We start from the raw sequence: 17,049 nt of genomic DNA, 5'->3' as shown, positions 1-17,049 counted from the left end.
AATAGATAAAACACTTCATAAACAAGGTTTAAAGATAAGTGACAAAGAGGAAAAAAAATTGTAAATATTAAAGAATCCATACAAATCACTAACATAAACTACCTAAAAGGAAAAAAATGACATAAGTAATTCAGACATAAGGAAAACAAATGATGAATTAGAGAAAAAATATTCAATCTCACTTGTAATTATGGAAAGACAAGCTAAAGTTGAATGCCATTTTTTAATTCTTGAGTGCTCAGAAGAAATGGAAGTGTAATTACATGGACATTAGGAAGCAGGTATTCGAATAGTAAAGGTCATGTAGGTAATTTAGGCAATTATCTACTGTCACTTAAAATGTGCATAACACAGCAATGAGCCTAAATCAGCAATTTCATTTCCTAGAAAGACTTGCTTGCCAGAATATGGAGGAAGATAAAAGGTATTCATATTAGTAAATTTTTAAAAACTAGGCTAATTAATAGGGATATAGTGTATTATAATAAAAAACTATGAACTCATTAAAAAGTGATAGATCTATATGCAAGGTATGAAAATAACTCCAAGAAACAGTAATATTTTAAAAATCAAACTGCATAACAATATGCCTAAGCTGATGTTACATTTATAAAACAGAAAAAAATCTTAAAACTGTGTGTGTATGTATATGTACATAAATACATATGAGAGTATTCATACCAAATGGTTAACAGTGGCTATATCTAAGGAGGAGATTGGGTTGGAATGGGCAATCATAAGAGACAACAGAATTTTTATACCATCTGATTTTTTCCCCTCAGTTTGATCACTTTACTCAAGATTATATTTATGTGTCATTTGTCATTAAAAATGAAGAATGCAGCACTTAAGACAGAGCCCAGCATATACCAAGTGCTCAACAATAAAAAACTTTAAAAAATAGTAAAATACTTTGAAAGTTAAAAATGTAAGGATAATGTAGCAACAAGGGTCCTAAGATCAAGGGTTTATCTAATTGCCATATAAGGAGGCTTCAGTAAAGTGATGGAATTCTTCTTGGTGTTCATTTTCAAAATCGGATAAGTATTTGAAATAGGAAAAAGTATTTGAAATAGGAAAAAGTATTTGAAATAGGAAAAAGGGACATTGTTGGGGGAAAGAATTTCACCAAATCAGCAAAGGAATTCAGGATGTTAGGGTTTTTGCATGGATAGACCTCACAACAAGAAGCAGATCAATGTTTCTAGAAGAAGCCTTACTGAGGGGCACACTTCATACTTTGAGAGAGGTTAACGTACCTGCCAACTTTGCTGCAGAAGTGGTGGAAACCCCATTGAACTCACTAGTACTCCTTTTCACGGGTCTTGGCTTATATTCTCTTTTAGGAATATCGGATGCAGCCATAATTCTGTAACACACATTGGAATCTGAGTCAGGCATCTGATAAAGATAGCAGAGCTTTCAAGCACACCTTCACTCAGCCCTGATGAGTATGCAAACCTAGGTTACAAGAGTGACCAGGGAGGTGACGGATTTTACACACTGATTCCTTAATAGCCCCTAAGGGACAGAAGTCACATCCTAAATGCAGTTTTCCAACTATCTATGTGAGCTTCTCAGTGAAATTCATCTTGAAGACCATTTAGCCTCATAAAGTCCCAGAGGCATTTAGCAAGTGGCCCCTCAACCACACTAGCTGCCTTCTTCATTCCCCTCTGTTAGAGAATTGTGAAAACATCCTCTTATAAGGGCTAGATGAATATCTAGTGGATGCTTCAGGGACTGGACACATGTTTTATCCTTCTAGAATCAGGGCATTGAATTGAGAGAAAATCTCTCCAGATTTGTTTTTGCCATTGCCGTAATGCTGTGTAAAGCAATTTTCTGTTATCAAACTTGTTCAAAACATAGGGTATTAATGGTATTTTTAGCCCAACATTTTAATTAGTGGGATTGCTGTGCATATTATAAATGTTACCACTAATTTTCAAAAATATATAGACTATGACAATCATTAAAACCATAAGGCACAAATCTCAATATTTCTCTCATGTTTCAGAATATGCTGAAATTGCTTTTCATGTCAATCTTATGAATACAGTCTGTTTTTTTGTTTTTTGTTTTTTTGTATTTTTGGTACCAAGGATTTAATTCAGGGCCACTTGATCACTGAGCCACAATCCCCAGCCCTATTTTGTATTTTATTTAGAGACAGGGTCTCACTGAGTTTCACAGTGCCTCACTTTTGCTGAGGCTAGCTTTGAACTCAAGATTCTCCTGCCTCAGCCTTCCAAGCCACTGGGATTATAGATGTGCACCACCACGCCCAGCTCAGCCTGGTATTTGTACTAGTGAAGTAAAAATATATCTTTTGAATGGATATTGACATATTTTCTGAATCATCCCATTCTTCTCTGCATTGCCCTAGGTGTTGGGAAGAGAGTATACACCATGGCTACTGCCAGCTTATAAGTGGAGAGCAAAGTTCAGCAAGTTGGCAAGGAAGCAGACAGCTCTGCAAGGGTCAACCTCCAAGGTGGGCAAGGGAGCCCTTTGTTTGATTGCCCTAAACACAGCGGAGAGAAAGGGGGCTTTAATGAAAAGAAAAAGGAGAAAAGCTATCAGATCTCTTTTCCCAGTTCTGACTTATTGGCCAAAGTCACATATTAATTAGTTTTCTGTCCCATCCCATGGCCAACCATGAAAGCCAACTAAAGAAATTTCAGCATAGAATGGGGCAGAGGGAAGGGGAGATAAAGAGACAAGAGATTGATTTCAATTGACTTAACTTTGCAGCCCCTGGCTATAAGAAAGGTAAAGGACCTTACCGCATCTGTAGCTTGCTCTGCAGCTCCTGCAGAATCTCTGTGGACTGTTTGTGATAGTCTAAAGCTGCCTCTATAAACACGGCCAACTGGCTGACTTGCTCTACCTGCAGCAGAAGTGCAAAATTACTCCATGGAGGCCAGAGCCCATGTAATGTCCAGAGAGAGGTGCCCAGCAACAAAGACCCAGCTTTGCGGGGAAGCCCAACGTCTGCCTTGGCTCTGGTCCATTTCATTTCATTCCATCTTGGAGCCCTGCATAATAACCATACAGGCCGTGGTATAGAGATGTAGATGCTGGAAAAACATGTTCACATTTATTTGTGATTATGAATTTGATGTAATTCAATAATATGCTTTCTTTTCCAATTAGGTGATGATATTCTATGGACATTTTTATGCTTATAGTTCACCGATCTGAAAATGGAGAAAGGAAGCTTTTCCAATGGTAAGTGAAGCCAACACCTAGTAAATAAACCTTGTGAAGTGTCTCTATGGGCACTTTCTAGCTAAGCAAACCTCAGAAAGTAAGTAAATTAAGCTGTTCTCAGATAAGAAAGGAGTGCCCAAAAGCAACATGTGCTGCACGGCAAAGAATCCCCCTGTGTTTTTTATTGCTACCAGCAGAAAATATTTTCCCTGAAACATACAGTGGAAAAGAATGAACTAAAAGATTCTGGTGTATCTCTTTCCCACAAATCAACACAAGTTAGTGGCCAACTTACAATGGATGCTTAAACAAGCAAACAAACAAAGCTTTGTCTTGTGAGCAAAGTCCGGAAGACCTGGAGGTGTGTAATTTGAGGGAAGAGCAATATTGAGAGGGCCCAAGAGCTTTACTGCTACCCAACAAGGTTAAGGAACTGATTTAAGAAGTAAAGATTAATAAAAACTTATTTCAGGAAGCCTCAGAGGCAAGTCCCAGAAGGCTGAGGTGATACCTCCCAGCATAAATCCCATGAACTCCAAATCTGGACAGAGTCACAAATCAACATTGCTCTACCGCATTTTCCCCAAAGCTCAGGCATCATTCTCATATATCACTTTCTAACTAGCTTTGGGGAAAAATCTGCCTGCTTATTCATTCATACATTCTCACCCCATGTAAACAGTCATGGACTTGCATATTTTCAAAGATCCAAGATGTTTCCATGTGTTGATGCAGACTATTCTTTTGCTGCCTACTCTGTAAATTTTCTTAAACCATTTATACCACATTAAACATGGGCTCAATATGCATTTCAGATATATATGGAATACATCTAGATATGATAGCACACACCTATAATCTCAGCAACTTGGGAGGCTGAGGCAGAAGGATCCCAAGTTAGAGGTCAGCATCAGCATTTAGTAAGACACTGTCTTAAAATACAAAATAAAAAGAGCAAGGGATGCAGCTCAGTGGCAGAGAGCATCCCTGAGTCCAATCCTCAGTCCAAAAAAAAAAGAAAAAGAAAAAGGTACGCATGGAATTCTACTTGTGCCAAAATGTGATTGGCATTTGAATAAGGAAATCCCCTGGTGTTACATTCACTTTACCATGCTCTGTGGCTGGAAAAGCAGCAAGCCTAGCCTTAAATTTCTAAAAACCCAATAAACAAAACAAAGACAGCCTGGCCCCAACGAAATCCTAAGGATTTCTTAAATTTCATCTCTTTGGCTTTTTCACATACTTTTGAATAAGTCCGGCACCATGGCCTAACAGGATCATGGCAGAATTTGCTACAAAAGAATTTTTCTTCCTTACAGTGCTCAAGTTGTATGTTTGGTAAAAATCTGTGCCACACCTCTCTGTCTTTAGTAAAATTAATATGTCCTAATTTATGCCCCACTTTGAAATATGTTTGGTGTTTTAGAATTTTTAAAGGAAGAGTGGAAAAACTAAATGAATATTCCTTGAAACATATGTAGGGTTGGTAAAGGGCAGGGTCTGCAAATTACCAGCTATTCTCTCTGAAGTGGCTAAAATGCATGATTATATAATCAAGAAATGCATTTGAGGCTGACTTTGGGAAGACAGTGAATGTCAGAGCCCCTTAAAGCTCGAGAAGTAACAGCAATGCTACTCAATGCCTGCACATAGTATGTGCTAAGTGCAAGACATGCGATGCCACAAGTGGATTATTCTTCTATAACTGTCAGAAAATAGAAGCTTCCATTTCATTGTCTTCCAGACCATGAACATCAAACTGTGCTAGGAACCAGCACAGGTAGACTCTGATTCCCAAAGCTGCAATCAGAATTAAATACCTGAACAAGAAAAAACAAGATAGAGCAATAAACCCAGGCCGTCTAAGGACCAAAACTTAGGTAGAAAGTTAAACATTTCCTCCAGTGGCCACACCACTCAATTTGGATCTGCCTCAGGTATATGGACGCTTAATTCCATTTACAGGCTGGGACCTCAAGAACAAAATGTGACCTCACCATATGGAAAAGTTTACCTGACATTCAAAGGAACACAATTACCCGAGAAACAGCTGTCTTCTCTCACACCCAGTTCAGATGCCTACTTTGAAAAACTCACAATGCAAACAGACTTCACCATTAGGCTAGAAATCAAGGAGGCACAGGCCAGGCACAGGCAGTGGTGGCTGACAAATGCATGGAGTGAGGACTGCAAAGATATCTGGGAGATTCATGGAACCATAAAACCAGAGGGAATTTGTGACAGAATAATGTCCCACAAGAAGTCCCAGGCCTAATTCCCCAAATTTATGAATAAGTTTGCATAGCCAATGGAACTTTGCAGATATAATTAAATTAAACATCTTGAAATGGGGAGAATATCTTGAATTATTGGGGTATAATTACAAGGGTCCTTTAAGAGGTACATAAGAGGGTTAGAATCATAGCAGAAGACATGACAATAAAAGCAGAGGTCAGAACAAGAGATTTAAAGATACTCTGCTTTTATTTATTTGTTGATTTATTTATTTTGCATGTATTGGGGGTTCTCAGGGGTACTCTACCCCACTGAGCTAGATCCCCAGCCTTTCTTTTTTTTTTTTTTATTTTGAGACAGGGTATTGTGCTAGTTGTCTAGGCTGGCCTGGAACTTCCCATCCTCCTGCCTCAACCTCCCGAATAGCTGGGATTACACATATGTGCCACCATGTCTAGGCTGCTGCTAGCTCTGAAGATGGAGAAAATAAGTCAAAAAGCCAAGGAATGCAGATAGTCTCTAATAGCTGGGAAAAGAAAGGAAATAGATTCCTTTCTGGAACCTCCAAAAGGAAGGCAGCCTTACCAAAACGTTGATCATAGGACTTACAACCTCCAAGATATAAATTTGTGGTCCTTTAAGTCATCATGTCTGTGATCCTAATACAGAGCTGCTTTGGCCTATTCCCAAACTAGCAAAATGCTAACAATGGGATTAGTGCAGGTTAGGGTCCCCTATTTGGGGTGGGGGAGGGTTCGGAGGTGCTGCCAACCAAATTCACTAGGTAATGAGTCTTCTGTGGCTGGGCCTGGGGACTTCACTGATGCTTCAGCTTTACCCCATGGCACCTCACTCTCTTTCCAGATGGGTGAGATGGACTTCATTTCTCTCCCATGCACATAGCATATCAATTAATGTACCACTTATGGATGTATTTAATTCTCTCTCAAGCTGTAAGCCAATGGCTGACCAGTGTATGAGGCTGTTGGAATTACCTGACCCTGGAGATGGAGGCAGGTCAGAGATGTCTCCAACTACAGTGGATCAAAAGCACTAAACATTCCTAGTGTTACTAGCAGTGGAAACCTTAGGGACACTTGGGTGGTATCGGAACCATTGTCTGGTCTTGTGGACCAACTTCAAAGGGCTTGGGCTTACCCCAAAGAAGAAGAGCTCCAAGGACTACAGCCCAGAGTAGGGCCTTCTAAGTCAATTCTCTAAAAAAGTAACATGGAATCTGAGGTTAAAGAAGGAAAGGATGTGACCCCTCCTCCTGAGACTGGTTGACAGCCAAGGCAGAGAGAGGCATCCTCTGAAGGCTATGGTGACAACACAGAGAACCCTGATGTGAATGGGTGATGCTCTACCCAGGTGCCTGGAATCCCTAGTGTGCTCAGCAAGAATGAGAAAAGAAATGCACATCTTTAGGAGGTAAGAAGCCCTCTTCTTCTTTTTTTATTGGTTATTTTTAGTAATGCATGACAATATAGTCCATTTTGATAAAATTATACATGGATGGAATATATCTCATTCTAATTATTGCCCCAGTCTTGTGGATGTACACAATGGTGGGATTCACTGTGGTGTATTCATTTATGTACATAGGAAAGTTATGCAGATTAAGCCATCTTCTCTCACAAATGAAATGACATACTTCCCCTGGAAGTCATCTTTATTTTCCTTGTTCTATCATATCACATACTTCATCTCTTTTTGGATTTGTCAGAGAAGCCAAAAGAAATTTTCTTGTGAATTTTGCAGTCTAGTCATAATAGGTGTCTTTTTCAATGGATTCAAAGTCTTTATTCAGAGTTTCTGAACAAAGCTTGAGTAAGGCAATTAAATTAATAATATATTTTCATTCTCCACTTTATACTTCAAAAGAACTCCTCAAATGCAGTTGCTCAGTTGCTTGATATTTGTCAAGTGAAAGCAACTTTCCCAGGGCATATGCACAAGTAGAGATTAAGCCAGAACCAGAACCAGGTCTCTTACTTTTTTGCTGGGTATACTTTCTGCTGGCCCAGTACTTCCTGATACACCTTATTCCACTCCTGAAATGTCAATAACTATAATAATGCAGTGCAGTTCTAGTCAAATAAGTTTGGCAAATTGCCAATAATATCTTCTCTTAGATGTTGCTCAGAGATTAATCTTTCATATTATCCTATACAGCCTAGAAAGTCTTGGGATAAAAAACTGTTTAGTTTTGTTTATCCCAAGGTTTCTCAAATTTATTTAACCATAAAAGAGAGAGTATTAACACAACATGCTAACAGCTCATGGAATTAATTTGGGAAAATACTACTATAGACCAGTGAAAAGAACCTAAGAATCTCCTGTTGTTGGGAACCCATGGATGAAGGACCCCCCAGCTCCAGGGGATTTGTACCAAAACAGTTAGTGTATAGTGCAGGGCTCTAGCTTCACTAGGCTGAAGTAGACATCTAAACAATATCTCCAGTTTCTGCTTAAGGTCAATGATCTACATTTGATAATGTCAACTTGTAAGGAATAAAATTCTTTGCAAAAACAGAAGAGGAAACAGTGTGTTAACAAGCCCTTGGGGGATTCATCATTCCCAAGAAATGCAATGAAGGCTCAGAGTCACCTTGCTGATTTTCCTACAACCCCAAAAATCAGTGGTGGCAGGCACAATGGCCCTTCTCTTCGGGGACAGTTACTCTAGGCATCTCAGGGGACCCTGCCAAGCCTGGCACAGCAAAAGGATTCAGTCATAGGCCTGGCGCTTGAAAGCCAGAGGATCAAAACACCCCCTAGCTTGCATCACCACCTATAGAACAGTGAAGCTATTTGGTCTCAAACAAGAAGTGAAATGATGCTCAAGGTTTCTTATCCAGTTCTTAATCAGTGGCTGCAATAAGGAACCAAAGGATACTCTTCTTCATTTTCCCATTCCCAATTCTGGCAAAAAATTAGATAAGAAAATAGATAGAACTTTTGCTTAGAAACATTGGAATGAACACTTCAGGTCTCTGCACTATCCCCTCCTTTCCACAGCAAAGGTGGAGAAATGATGCTGTTGAGCCTGGAAGCCTGGCATCTGCTTGGCCTTGCTAACCAGACTTCTGGACACTGCACTAAAAGGCAGTAGGACCTTGGCTCTGGGTTCTGTATTCTTTAAGAAAGTGGGTTGGTGAAGATGCCAAGATATCATGTGTCATCTGGCTTTCTGCTCTGTGCAACTTGTTCTCCTGTGGGTGGTTCCGAGGTCTAGCTAGCTGGACATCCATTGGTCCAGGCCCAAGTTGCTTCTTCCAACAAGGCTTTTCAGAAAGACTTATCCTCTGAGTAGGGGGCTGGTATGTAATCCTTGTTTGGCTCCCATTCCTCAGTTGGGAGAATGCACATGTGAGGACAGAGAAGTGACCACACCCTGGAATTCCTGACAAATGGCCTGTTAGCCAAAGTCCTAGAAAGATCTGCATTTGGTGGCCCAGGAAAGACCAAATCTGTTAATTACAGTCAGAGCTCTTCCCACATCAGGCAGAGATCTGGCAAGCAATTTTTTTAGGCATTCTCTGGTGAAGCTTTTGTTGTTTCTTAGCCAGGATTGTTAAGACACGAGGATTGAAGAAGAAAGGCATTGACTGCTCCCTGGAATGATATTTGAGCCTTTGAATTTCTAATGCCAGGTAAACATGGGCAGGTAGCACCAAGCACACCATCTCAAGTGGTTTCCCTTCACACTATGTACTTGGCTTATTTACTTTCTTTGGAATAAATACTTCTAAGCCCTCTTTCCAGCCTTTCTTTTCTCCTTCCCCTATGGATTAGATTGGGGAATGTTCTCTCATTAGCAGGATGGCTTGCTCTGCCTCAAAAGCAGGCTCCACATGGCCAGAGGCCCAGTGAGGGCTACTTGCCCAGTTTCAGCATCTCAGATTGTGTCTGAATGAGGGTCAGGTTGGCTCTATTCCAGGGCTGGCTTCCATCAACTGAGGACACAAAGAGTAGAAAGTGCTTCTTTGGGACTTTGGGGTCATGCCATATCCTCCAACACAGGTGACCAGCAAGTCTGCATTTTATTAATTATTGGTATTTTCATCAATTAAGACGTGTCTAATTCTCAATAAGTCAGAACTCAAAATGGTGAATACTGTGATGGATATCCCCAAATCTCTAACCCCTAATAATATAAGCATCTCCCATCTATGTCCAAAAGACAGGCCTATGCAGCCTGCCACTCTGTTCCTCCTGAGGCATGTTTTTTTGACAGAGTCTGTGCACCTATCTCCAGCAAGTACTATGTTAGATGGAGTCACCTTTGACCCATCAGGCACTGGCAGGACTTGCGATCTCCTATATTTAGCTTATATTACTTTCCAAAGAAAGTAAATGGACAAATAACTGTTTTTATAATGGAGGGATCATTTTTTGACTTTTCACTGATACTGAGGGGAACACTGATAATTAGACAAGTCCTTGGCAACTTTAGTTAGTGCCAAGATCATTTCCTAGGAGAAAATCCAGCCTTCCAGAAGCACAGCTTCCCACCATGAAAGGAAGCAGACATGGTTAAAGAGACTGAGTGACAAAGACTGGATGTGAGGTTGGCGATGAAGAGAGAGCAAGAGGCCAGAGTCCCATGGGCTGCAGAACCACTGGCCTTAGCCAGTGGAGATGGGGGTAAAGACAGGGCCGAAGGTTCAATGCATGCCCTACCCCACCATATATTAGTACTTTTCCTTTCCCCCAACAGATCACATCCACAGTTTGTCCCCTAACCACCAGGCAATGTCAGCATTAGCATATCAGATACAAGGAGTGAACTGAAGGAGATTTTCTGTACCTTTCCCGGTAAGAGGAGAGAAACAGCCAGATCAGCTGGACATGTGAAAGACCCTTCTGGTTCTAACCCCCCAAAGAGAACAAAGATGGCCTTCTGGGACCTATATATAACTTGTGAGTCCCTTCAGCTATTAACCAAGAGGCGTAAAGGTCAAAGCAAGTGTGCCATAATAGGGGACTGTTACCAGTATACCCTGATGATCTCTGTCATGGAGTGCTTAGCAAATGGCAGCTCTTGTCCCTAGTATATCACACCATCATCATTATGGTAAGAATTAGCAACCACAGGGCACAGGATAACCCACTGTGGTTGACATAAGGAAAGGAGGAAAGAGAAAGGGAAGGAGCCCAGTGCCAAAACAGTCTGGACAGCCCTTCACAGTCTCATTGCTTTGGTCTCCTCTCACCTCAATGGCTGTTTTTCACGGCCTCTGTCAAAAAAGCAGAGATAGTAGGTCATCCCTGATGCCAGTTATAGCAGCCTCTCTGGTAGTATGGACCCCAGGAGCTGAACTAAGGGGGAAGGAAACCCCAGTTCCCCAGAGTTGAACCGGGGTACCACCATTCACTGCAGAAATTCCCTAGGGAAATACTGAGGCCACAATGGAGAAGACTTGACACCAGTGACTATGGAGCTTGGGTTAAGGACTAGCTAGCTACTACTTCTGCCAGGGCAGGGCGGGAGGGGTTAGTCCATCTGTGACAAGCTGAATACTTGTCACTGACAAAGAATGGACAAATAACTGTTTTTATAATGAAGGGATCATTTTTTGACTTTTCACTGATACTGAGGGGAACACTGAGGTCTCTTGGGTTAACTGTCAAGGCCAAAGCTGCTAAGACAGGCTTTACTCATGGAGAACTTTGCAAAAACAATTATGGAGGTTCATGCACAAAGGTCATGATTGGAGCACATGGATTAGGCAGCATGCGTGACATGCAAGATACAACCTCAACCGGTAAATCTACTGCTAATGGGCCCCAAGCTGGCAAGTCATTTGTTATGGCCCCATAAGGAGTATCTGTCATACCTCAAAAAGATTTTCTAAATACTTCAAACAAATTAAATATGGAAATCTGAAACAAAACAAAAATGCCTCTTGCTTGGGGACAATTTCAAGAAGAAATTTATATATTTAAGCAAAATAAACAAAGAGACAGCAAAGTGTTACACCTCCTCCTATTTCCCGTAAAATGTAAAAACAAAAAAAAAATTAAAACAAGAAACATAATAGAGTGTACTTTTCAATTCTCGATGGTTTAATGGGCATGAGAAATTTCAAACCGATTTCTCCATTTGGGAAAATTAGTCTTCTGGGATTTAGTAAATTGTCAATACTGGATATAGTTCCTCCACACATCACCATGGACTAGAAAGTGCTTCATACATTTTTTTTGAACTGATTCAGAAGATGAAAGACCTTGGTGTACTTTTTAACAAGCAGCTATAAGTATGATATGTTTTTGAGGATAAATAAATCCCCTGACTTCTCACAGGTTTGAAAGTTTAACAAATGAGTCCAAAGCTAATGCTGGCCAAGACAGCTCAGGGTTTCACTGAGACCAGGCTGATTTAAGACCTGAGTCAGGGACTCAAGTAGAAGGCAGGTGGCTGTGGCCTTTTCCACTCAGGCAGTAAAGATGCCAAGTGACTCCTCATAACCAAGGCAAATAAGGGAAGCCCTCAGCTTGCCATGGGGAATTACTCATCCCCATTTCATTCGATGTCACTTGGAAAAATCAAATAAAAGCTGGTTAGTTAATGCCAGGACCGGTACAAGAGAAGATTGGCATTTCTAGGTGCTATGATCTAAGACCTTCCCAGTCCCCAGTTTCACAAACACCACTATGGAGCAGCTAAAAAAAACGCAGATCATGTTTTTGAGTGCCAAATGTTCACTCTGATGAGTAAAGGCCTCAGAGAGCCGCAGGGGAGAAAGGCCCTCATCCTCAAACATTTGGCTCCTACAGTGCTGTTCAGTCTTAAGAACTGCAAACTGGTCTATGATCTGGGCTTTCTATTCTCCTGTGAAACCACAAATGTGGCCTCAAACACAAAGGCCAGTTTACTTTGCCATCTTCTGAGACAAGTCTACCTCCCTGGGGCCCACTCAAAATATCTCTTGGATAAACAGAGCTTCCCAAGATTCCAGACCTGAGTTAGGGCTTGCTGGATGTCTGACCCTATCTTTGAGGCTGGAAATAATGGCTACTGAACATTCTAAAAACTTCCATAACAACTCAGACTTTAGAGGTTTTCAACATGCTGATCAGTGTTTTATTCATTTACATTAAGGTCTCTTGTTTGACTTAAATACTTACATCATTTTCTAAAAAATTAAACATGCTTCTTTCAGCCAACTCCTTTGACTCTTCAAATTTTTCTACTGCTTGTCTGACTTCTTCATCTGGTATCTTACCTACTCGTTTCTTTTTATAATCGTAATCCAGGCGGCGGCCTTCCAATTTTTTCAGGTGGTGCTAAAGAGAGAGGGGGGAAAGAGAGAGAGAAAAGTAGGAGGAGGAAAGGAAAACCTCAGAGGATTGTTACATGCACAAAGTGGCATTCCCCCCATTAAAAAACAAAACAAAACAAACAGACAAACAAAAAACCACTTCATTATTTCTAAGCAAATAGTAACTACTTTTTCTCAGCCTAAATTCCAGAGGGCAGGAACCTGTCCCTGTACTTCTGCTGTGTGCACTTCAGTCCCTGCTGGAGGCTGCCTGCTCTACAAGTCCTCAGGAATGTCTGCAGAAAGAATAAAGGAAGGGATGGACAGGTGATAAGACAAATGTGTGTCTGTCTGGGACATGAAGATGCAGTATCTGTACTCAGTCCCCTCATTTCAGCTCTATTAACATCAAGATTAACTTCTAACTGAATTAACTATACAAAATATAAGGGCATTTCTGTTGTCAACTCCACTAAGAATATAAAAACACACATTTCTAGTATCTCCCAGGATATTTATGAATCTTCTGTAATTTTTCCAAACAATTACTGAATAAGTTGCATACAAAGGTAACCTCTGAAATGGAGAGATTTCTAAATGACACTATAATCCTTTTAATGAGATGCAGCCATGAGGCTTATTAGAGCTGTGGTAGTAAGTTCCCCATCACAATCTGTGTTCAAGCAGGGGGTCACAGATAAAAAATTGTATGGATCCAGGTGCAGTGGGGCACATCTTTAATTCCAGAGGTGCAGGAGGATCTCGAGTTCAAAGCCAGCCTTAGCAACAGCAAGGTACTAAGCAACTCAGTGAGACCCTGTCTCTAAATGAAATACAAAATAGGGCTGGGCTCCATGGTCAAGTGCCCCTTGAATTCATTCCCCAGTATCAAAACACAAAACAGTGTAGAGCAGATGACTGTTCAGGGAAATAGAGGGGTCTCTCAGAAAGTATGACTATAAACCTTAGAAAACAGATATTTGATATCTAAAGTATATTTGAAAACTGAGATTCCCTCAGGCATATGGGTAACTTGCACTTTTCATTTGGGAGGCTCTGGTTTTGTTTTCATAACAATGAGGTGAGAAGGGCTGATAAGACTGAAGGGCAGAAGCATCCTTCTTGCATGATCTGCTACTTCCAGCAAGACCCTAAATCCCTCCGCATCTTCATATGTACAGCTGTAAATTAATCATACAATAAATGAACAGGTTCTTGAACCTTGATTTCTATGATACAGAGCAGAGTTGAGACTATGAAAGGTCTCTTAATTCTTAACAATTAATCATCTAATAATTTCAGTTTAAATTGATACAAATTCTCAAACAGCAGCTGAGTAACAAGATGCCTCTAAGGAAATTATTTTGTTGCACTTACTACACGGGGTCCAAGTACATGACTAGCAACCCTACAGACCAGGATGTCAAAAGTGCAATGTTATATAGTTGACTTTCTGTGTGGCCTTCCTTGGGAGCAATAGAACAAGAAGAAATAAATTTGTTCTAATTTAGCAAAGGAGGTGTTATGGTTTATATATTAAGTGTCCCCCAAAAGCTCATGTGTCAGACAATGCAAGAATGTTTAGAAGTGAAATGATTGTGTTATGAGAGCCTTATCCCAATCAGTGAATTAATCCCCTAATAGGGATTAAATGGGTGGTAATTAAAGGTTGGTAGGGTGTGGCTGGAGGATTTGGGTCATTGGGGGCATGCCTTTGGGGTATATATTTTATATCTGGAGAATGGAGTCTCTCTCTGCTTTCTGATCATCATGTGAGTCATTCCCTCCGTCACACTCTTCTGCCCCCACCTCCAAACTTGAAGAATGGTGCTGTATATGGACTGAGACCTCTGAAACCAAGAGCTCCCTGACAACTTCCCAAAAAAAGCTGACTAAAACAGGAGGTATCTAGTTTTAAGGCTCTGCATTTGGAAAAGAAGTTTCAGTATCTCCACAACCCAGAATATCACTTCTTCCCTGGAATCATCCATTCAATAACAATTTGTGATCACAATCCATGTGGAAGCCTTGAGGGTCCAGCAGTGAAGAGAGCTGATTCTTTGTCCCCAAAGAACTTACTGCTCAACTACAGACATAGCCAAGCAATGATGCTCATGGCATAGGGAGTATAGAAGCATACCTCACTGTGTATGGATAGAGAACAAAGAACTTCCCAGAGGAAAATATCAGCTGAGATCTGAGATGGCTTAGGAAGGAGAAAGACAACAAATATAGAGTACAAAGCAAAATGTTGCCTGGGAGCTTCTTGCAATTCAGTGAGGCTGGGTAGAGAGTTCAACTGGGCAAGGAAGAGCAATAAGGCCACAGAGGGAAGCAGGAGCCAGGGCCACGTTATTGGATCTTTATTCCGAGGTCAGTAGGAAGCTATCAGGACTGGTATCTTAGGAAGATTGCTCTAGCCATGGCATGGAGAATGGACTGAAGGGACGAACTGTGAAGCCCGGAGTCAAGAACTGCTGTGTTGATGTGTTTCAACATTACCGGCCTGAGACAGCAACACAGACATGCTTTCCCTAAGATGGAAGGAGAGGATGGTACATAAGGGGGCAAAGGAGCATCCAGGTAGGGAGTGGGGTGTTTAAGGAGTTCCTGAATGGCAGCTTTCATTTTTCATTTAACCTTTGAGGATTTCACGCACCACCCCCCATACCCTTTACCTTCAAAATACACTGAAAATGCCTATTCAGATATCCAGGACTTTCTAAGCCTTCCCTTCCTCCACATCTCCCCAATCCCAGAGGCACCCTATGCCCTGGCCATAGCACCCACACATAGGACGTCTGCTTTCATGGGCCTGGGCCTTTGGCCAGCTTTTGCTGGAGATTCTGCCCACCTGAGTATGGCTGGCCAGTTTCTCCCCTTCCAGGAGGCCTTCCCTGACCTAGCCAAGCTGAGGGAGGTGCCTTCCCCTTGGCATTCCTGGGCTTGTCTCTCCAACAGCACCCATCACAGTGTATTATAACTGTTAGCTGTCTCTCTACCCTATATCAGCGAGCTTCACAACAGCATGTACCTGGTCTGGCTTAGCAACATACAGCCAGTGCCCACCACAGTGACAGAACACAACAGGCCCCATACACAACTGTTGGATGAATGAACCAACAAACTGACATTATCAGTTCCTTCTCTGATCCTGGGATGCAGAAATACCTCAGGGTCACTGTGCAAGCAGGGAAGGCAAGACAAGCTCCCATTTCCCTAGCCCCATCTCTACCACACAAGCTGGATCCATGGGGGTTCATCTTTCCCATTCAAGATGGATCAAAAAATGCAATATAAGGGCTAGGATTGTGGCTCAGTGGTAGAGCACTTTCTCAGCACGCGTGAGGCACTGGGTTTGATTCTCAGCACTGCGTATAAATAAATAAAGTCCATTGACAACTAAGAAAATATATTAAAATTCAATCTGATATGATTTTTTACAATGGAGTCATTTTGTTATGTGAGAAATGGCTACAGAAATATGAATATTTAGCCTGGCTTCCAGCTGGCTTCTATGAGATACAGAATTGTAAAGCTGGAGAACTGTAGCTTGCATCCACACCAATCATCATGCCCCCATCCCCATTGTAGACATGACTAACTGATCCTAATTGATCCTGGCACTGTTTCACAATGAGCCCAGTTATTTTTCAGTACCCAAAATAAGATGATGATTTTGCTGAGTCCCTACATAAACCTTCTAATGATTTTTAAATATTTATATCATTTTATAATTACATAAATATAAACAAGTATACTTACAGCATGGAAAACTTACCCCAATCTCTTTTAAATCTTTGTCTTGTAGTAATTGAAGTGGATCAATAAAAGTTTGCTTTACATTAATATCAAGAGAGTCTTTCACTTCAGCCATGAGTTTCATGGATTCACCAACTTCTATCAATGCATTCCCTTGGATAGAAAATACAAACAAAAAAGATTCTTGAGGAGAATTCTCTAGGTTACCAGTGATATTTAATAAATTATTTCCAAAAGGTTTGTGGATGATGGTATAATAATGCCCTCACTCTGGTACCTTTGGATCCTGACTCATAAGAAATAAGAAAGGAAAAAATAAAAGACGTCCTATTTTCTACATTTTCTTCTCTACCTTCTGCACTTTAACCACCACATGAAATAAAGTTGACAGACCAAAGCACTTACCATTTTGACCATTAGGTGGAGATAAAGCTCCTTTTAAAAACTGGTACTTCTGGAAACTGGCACCAAAGGTTCCTTAGAAGCTCAGGAATGAAATCTCTCTTTGTAAACCATGAAAGGATTCACTCATCAGGGGCTAAGTATTAACCAATAATGATTACAATAG

At 40.9% G+C, this 17,049-nt stretch overlaps 1 protein-coding gene across 1 annotated transcript in view; it reads right to left on the bottom strand.

Annotated features, from left to right (window-relative positions):
* ADAMTSL3 (ADAMTS like 3) overlaps positions 1-17,049 on the bottom strand; it is a 519,919-nt gene that overhangs the window by 397,985 nt on the left and 104,885 nt on the right. The window contains exons 5-8 of the mRNA XM_081292846.1: positions 16,501-16,634; positions 12,586-12,744; positions 2,790-2,893; positions 1,240-1,369 (exon numbers count right to left, since the gene is read on the bottom strand). Of these exons, the coding sequence (XP_081148972.1) occupies positions 1,240-1,369; positions 2,790-2,893; positions 12,586-12,744; positions 16,501-16,634 (527 nt within the window). The remainder of the gene's footprint in view (positions 1-1,239; positions 1,370-2,789; positions 2,894-12,585; positions 12,745-16,500; positions 16,635-17,049) is intronic.

The sequence above is a fragment of the Spermophilus citellus genome, assembly GCF_964194105.1.
Source record: "Spermophilus citellus genome assembly, chromosome: 4".
In the NCBI taxonomy this organism is placed as follows: Eukaryota; Metazoa; Chordata; class Mammalia; order Rodentia; family Sciuridae; genus Spermophilus; species Spermophilus citellus.
The sequence above is the reverse complement of the archived record's forward strand: the minus strand, read 5'-3'. Positions and strand labels throughout refer to the sequence as shown.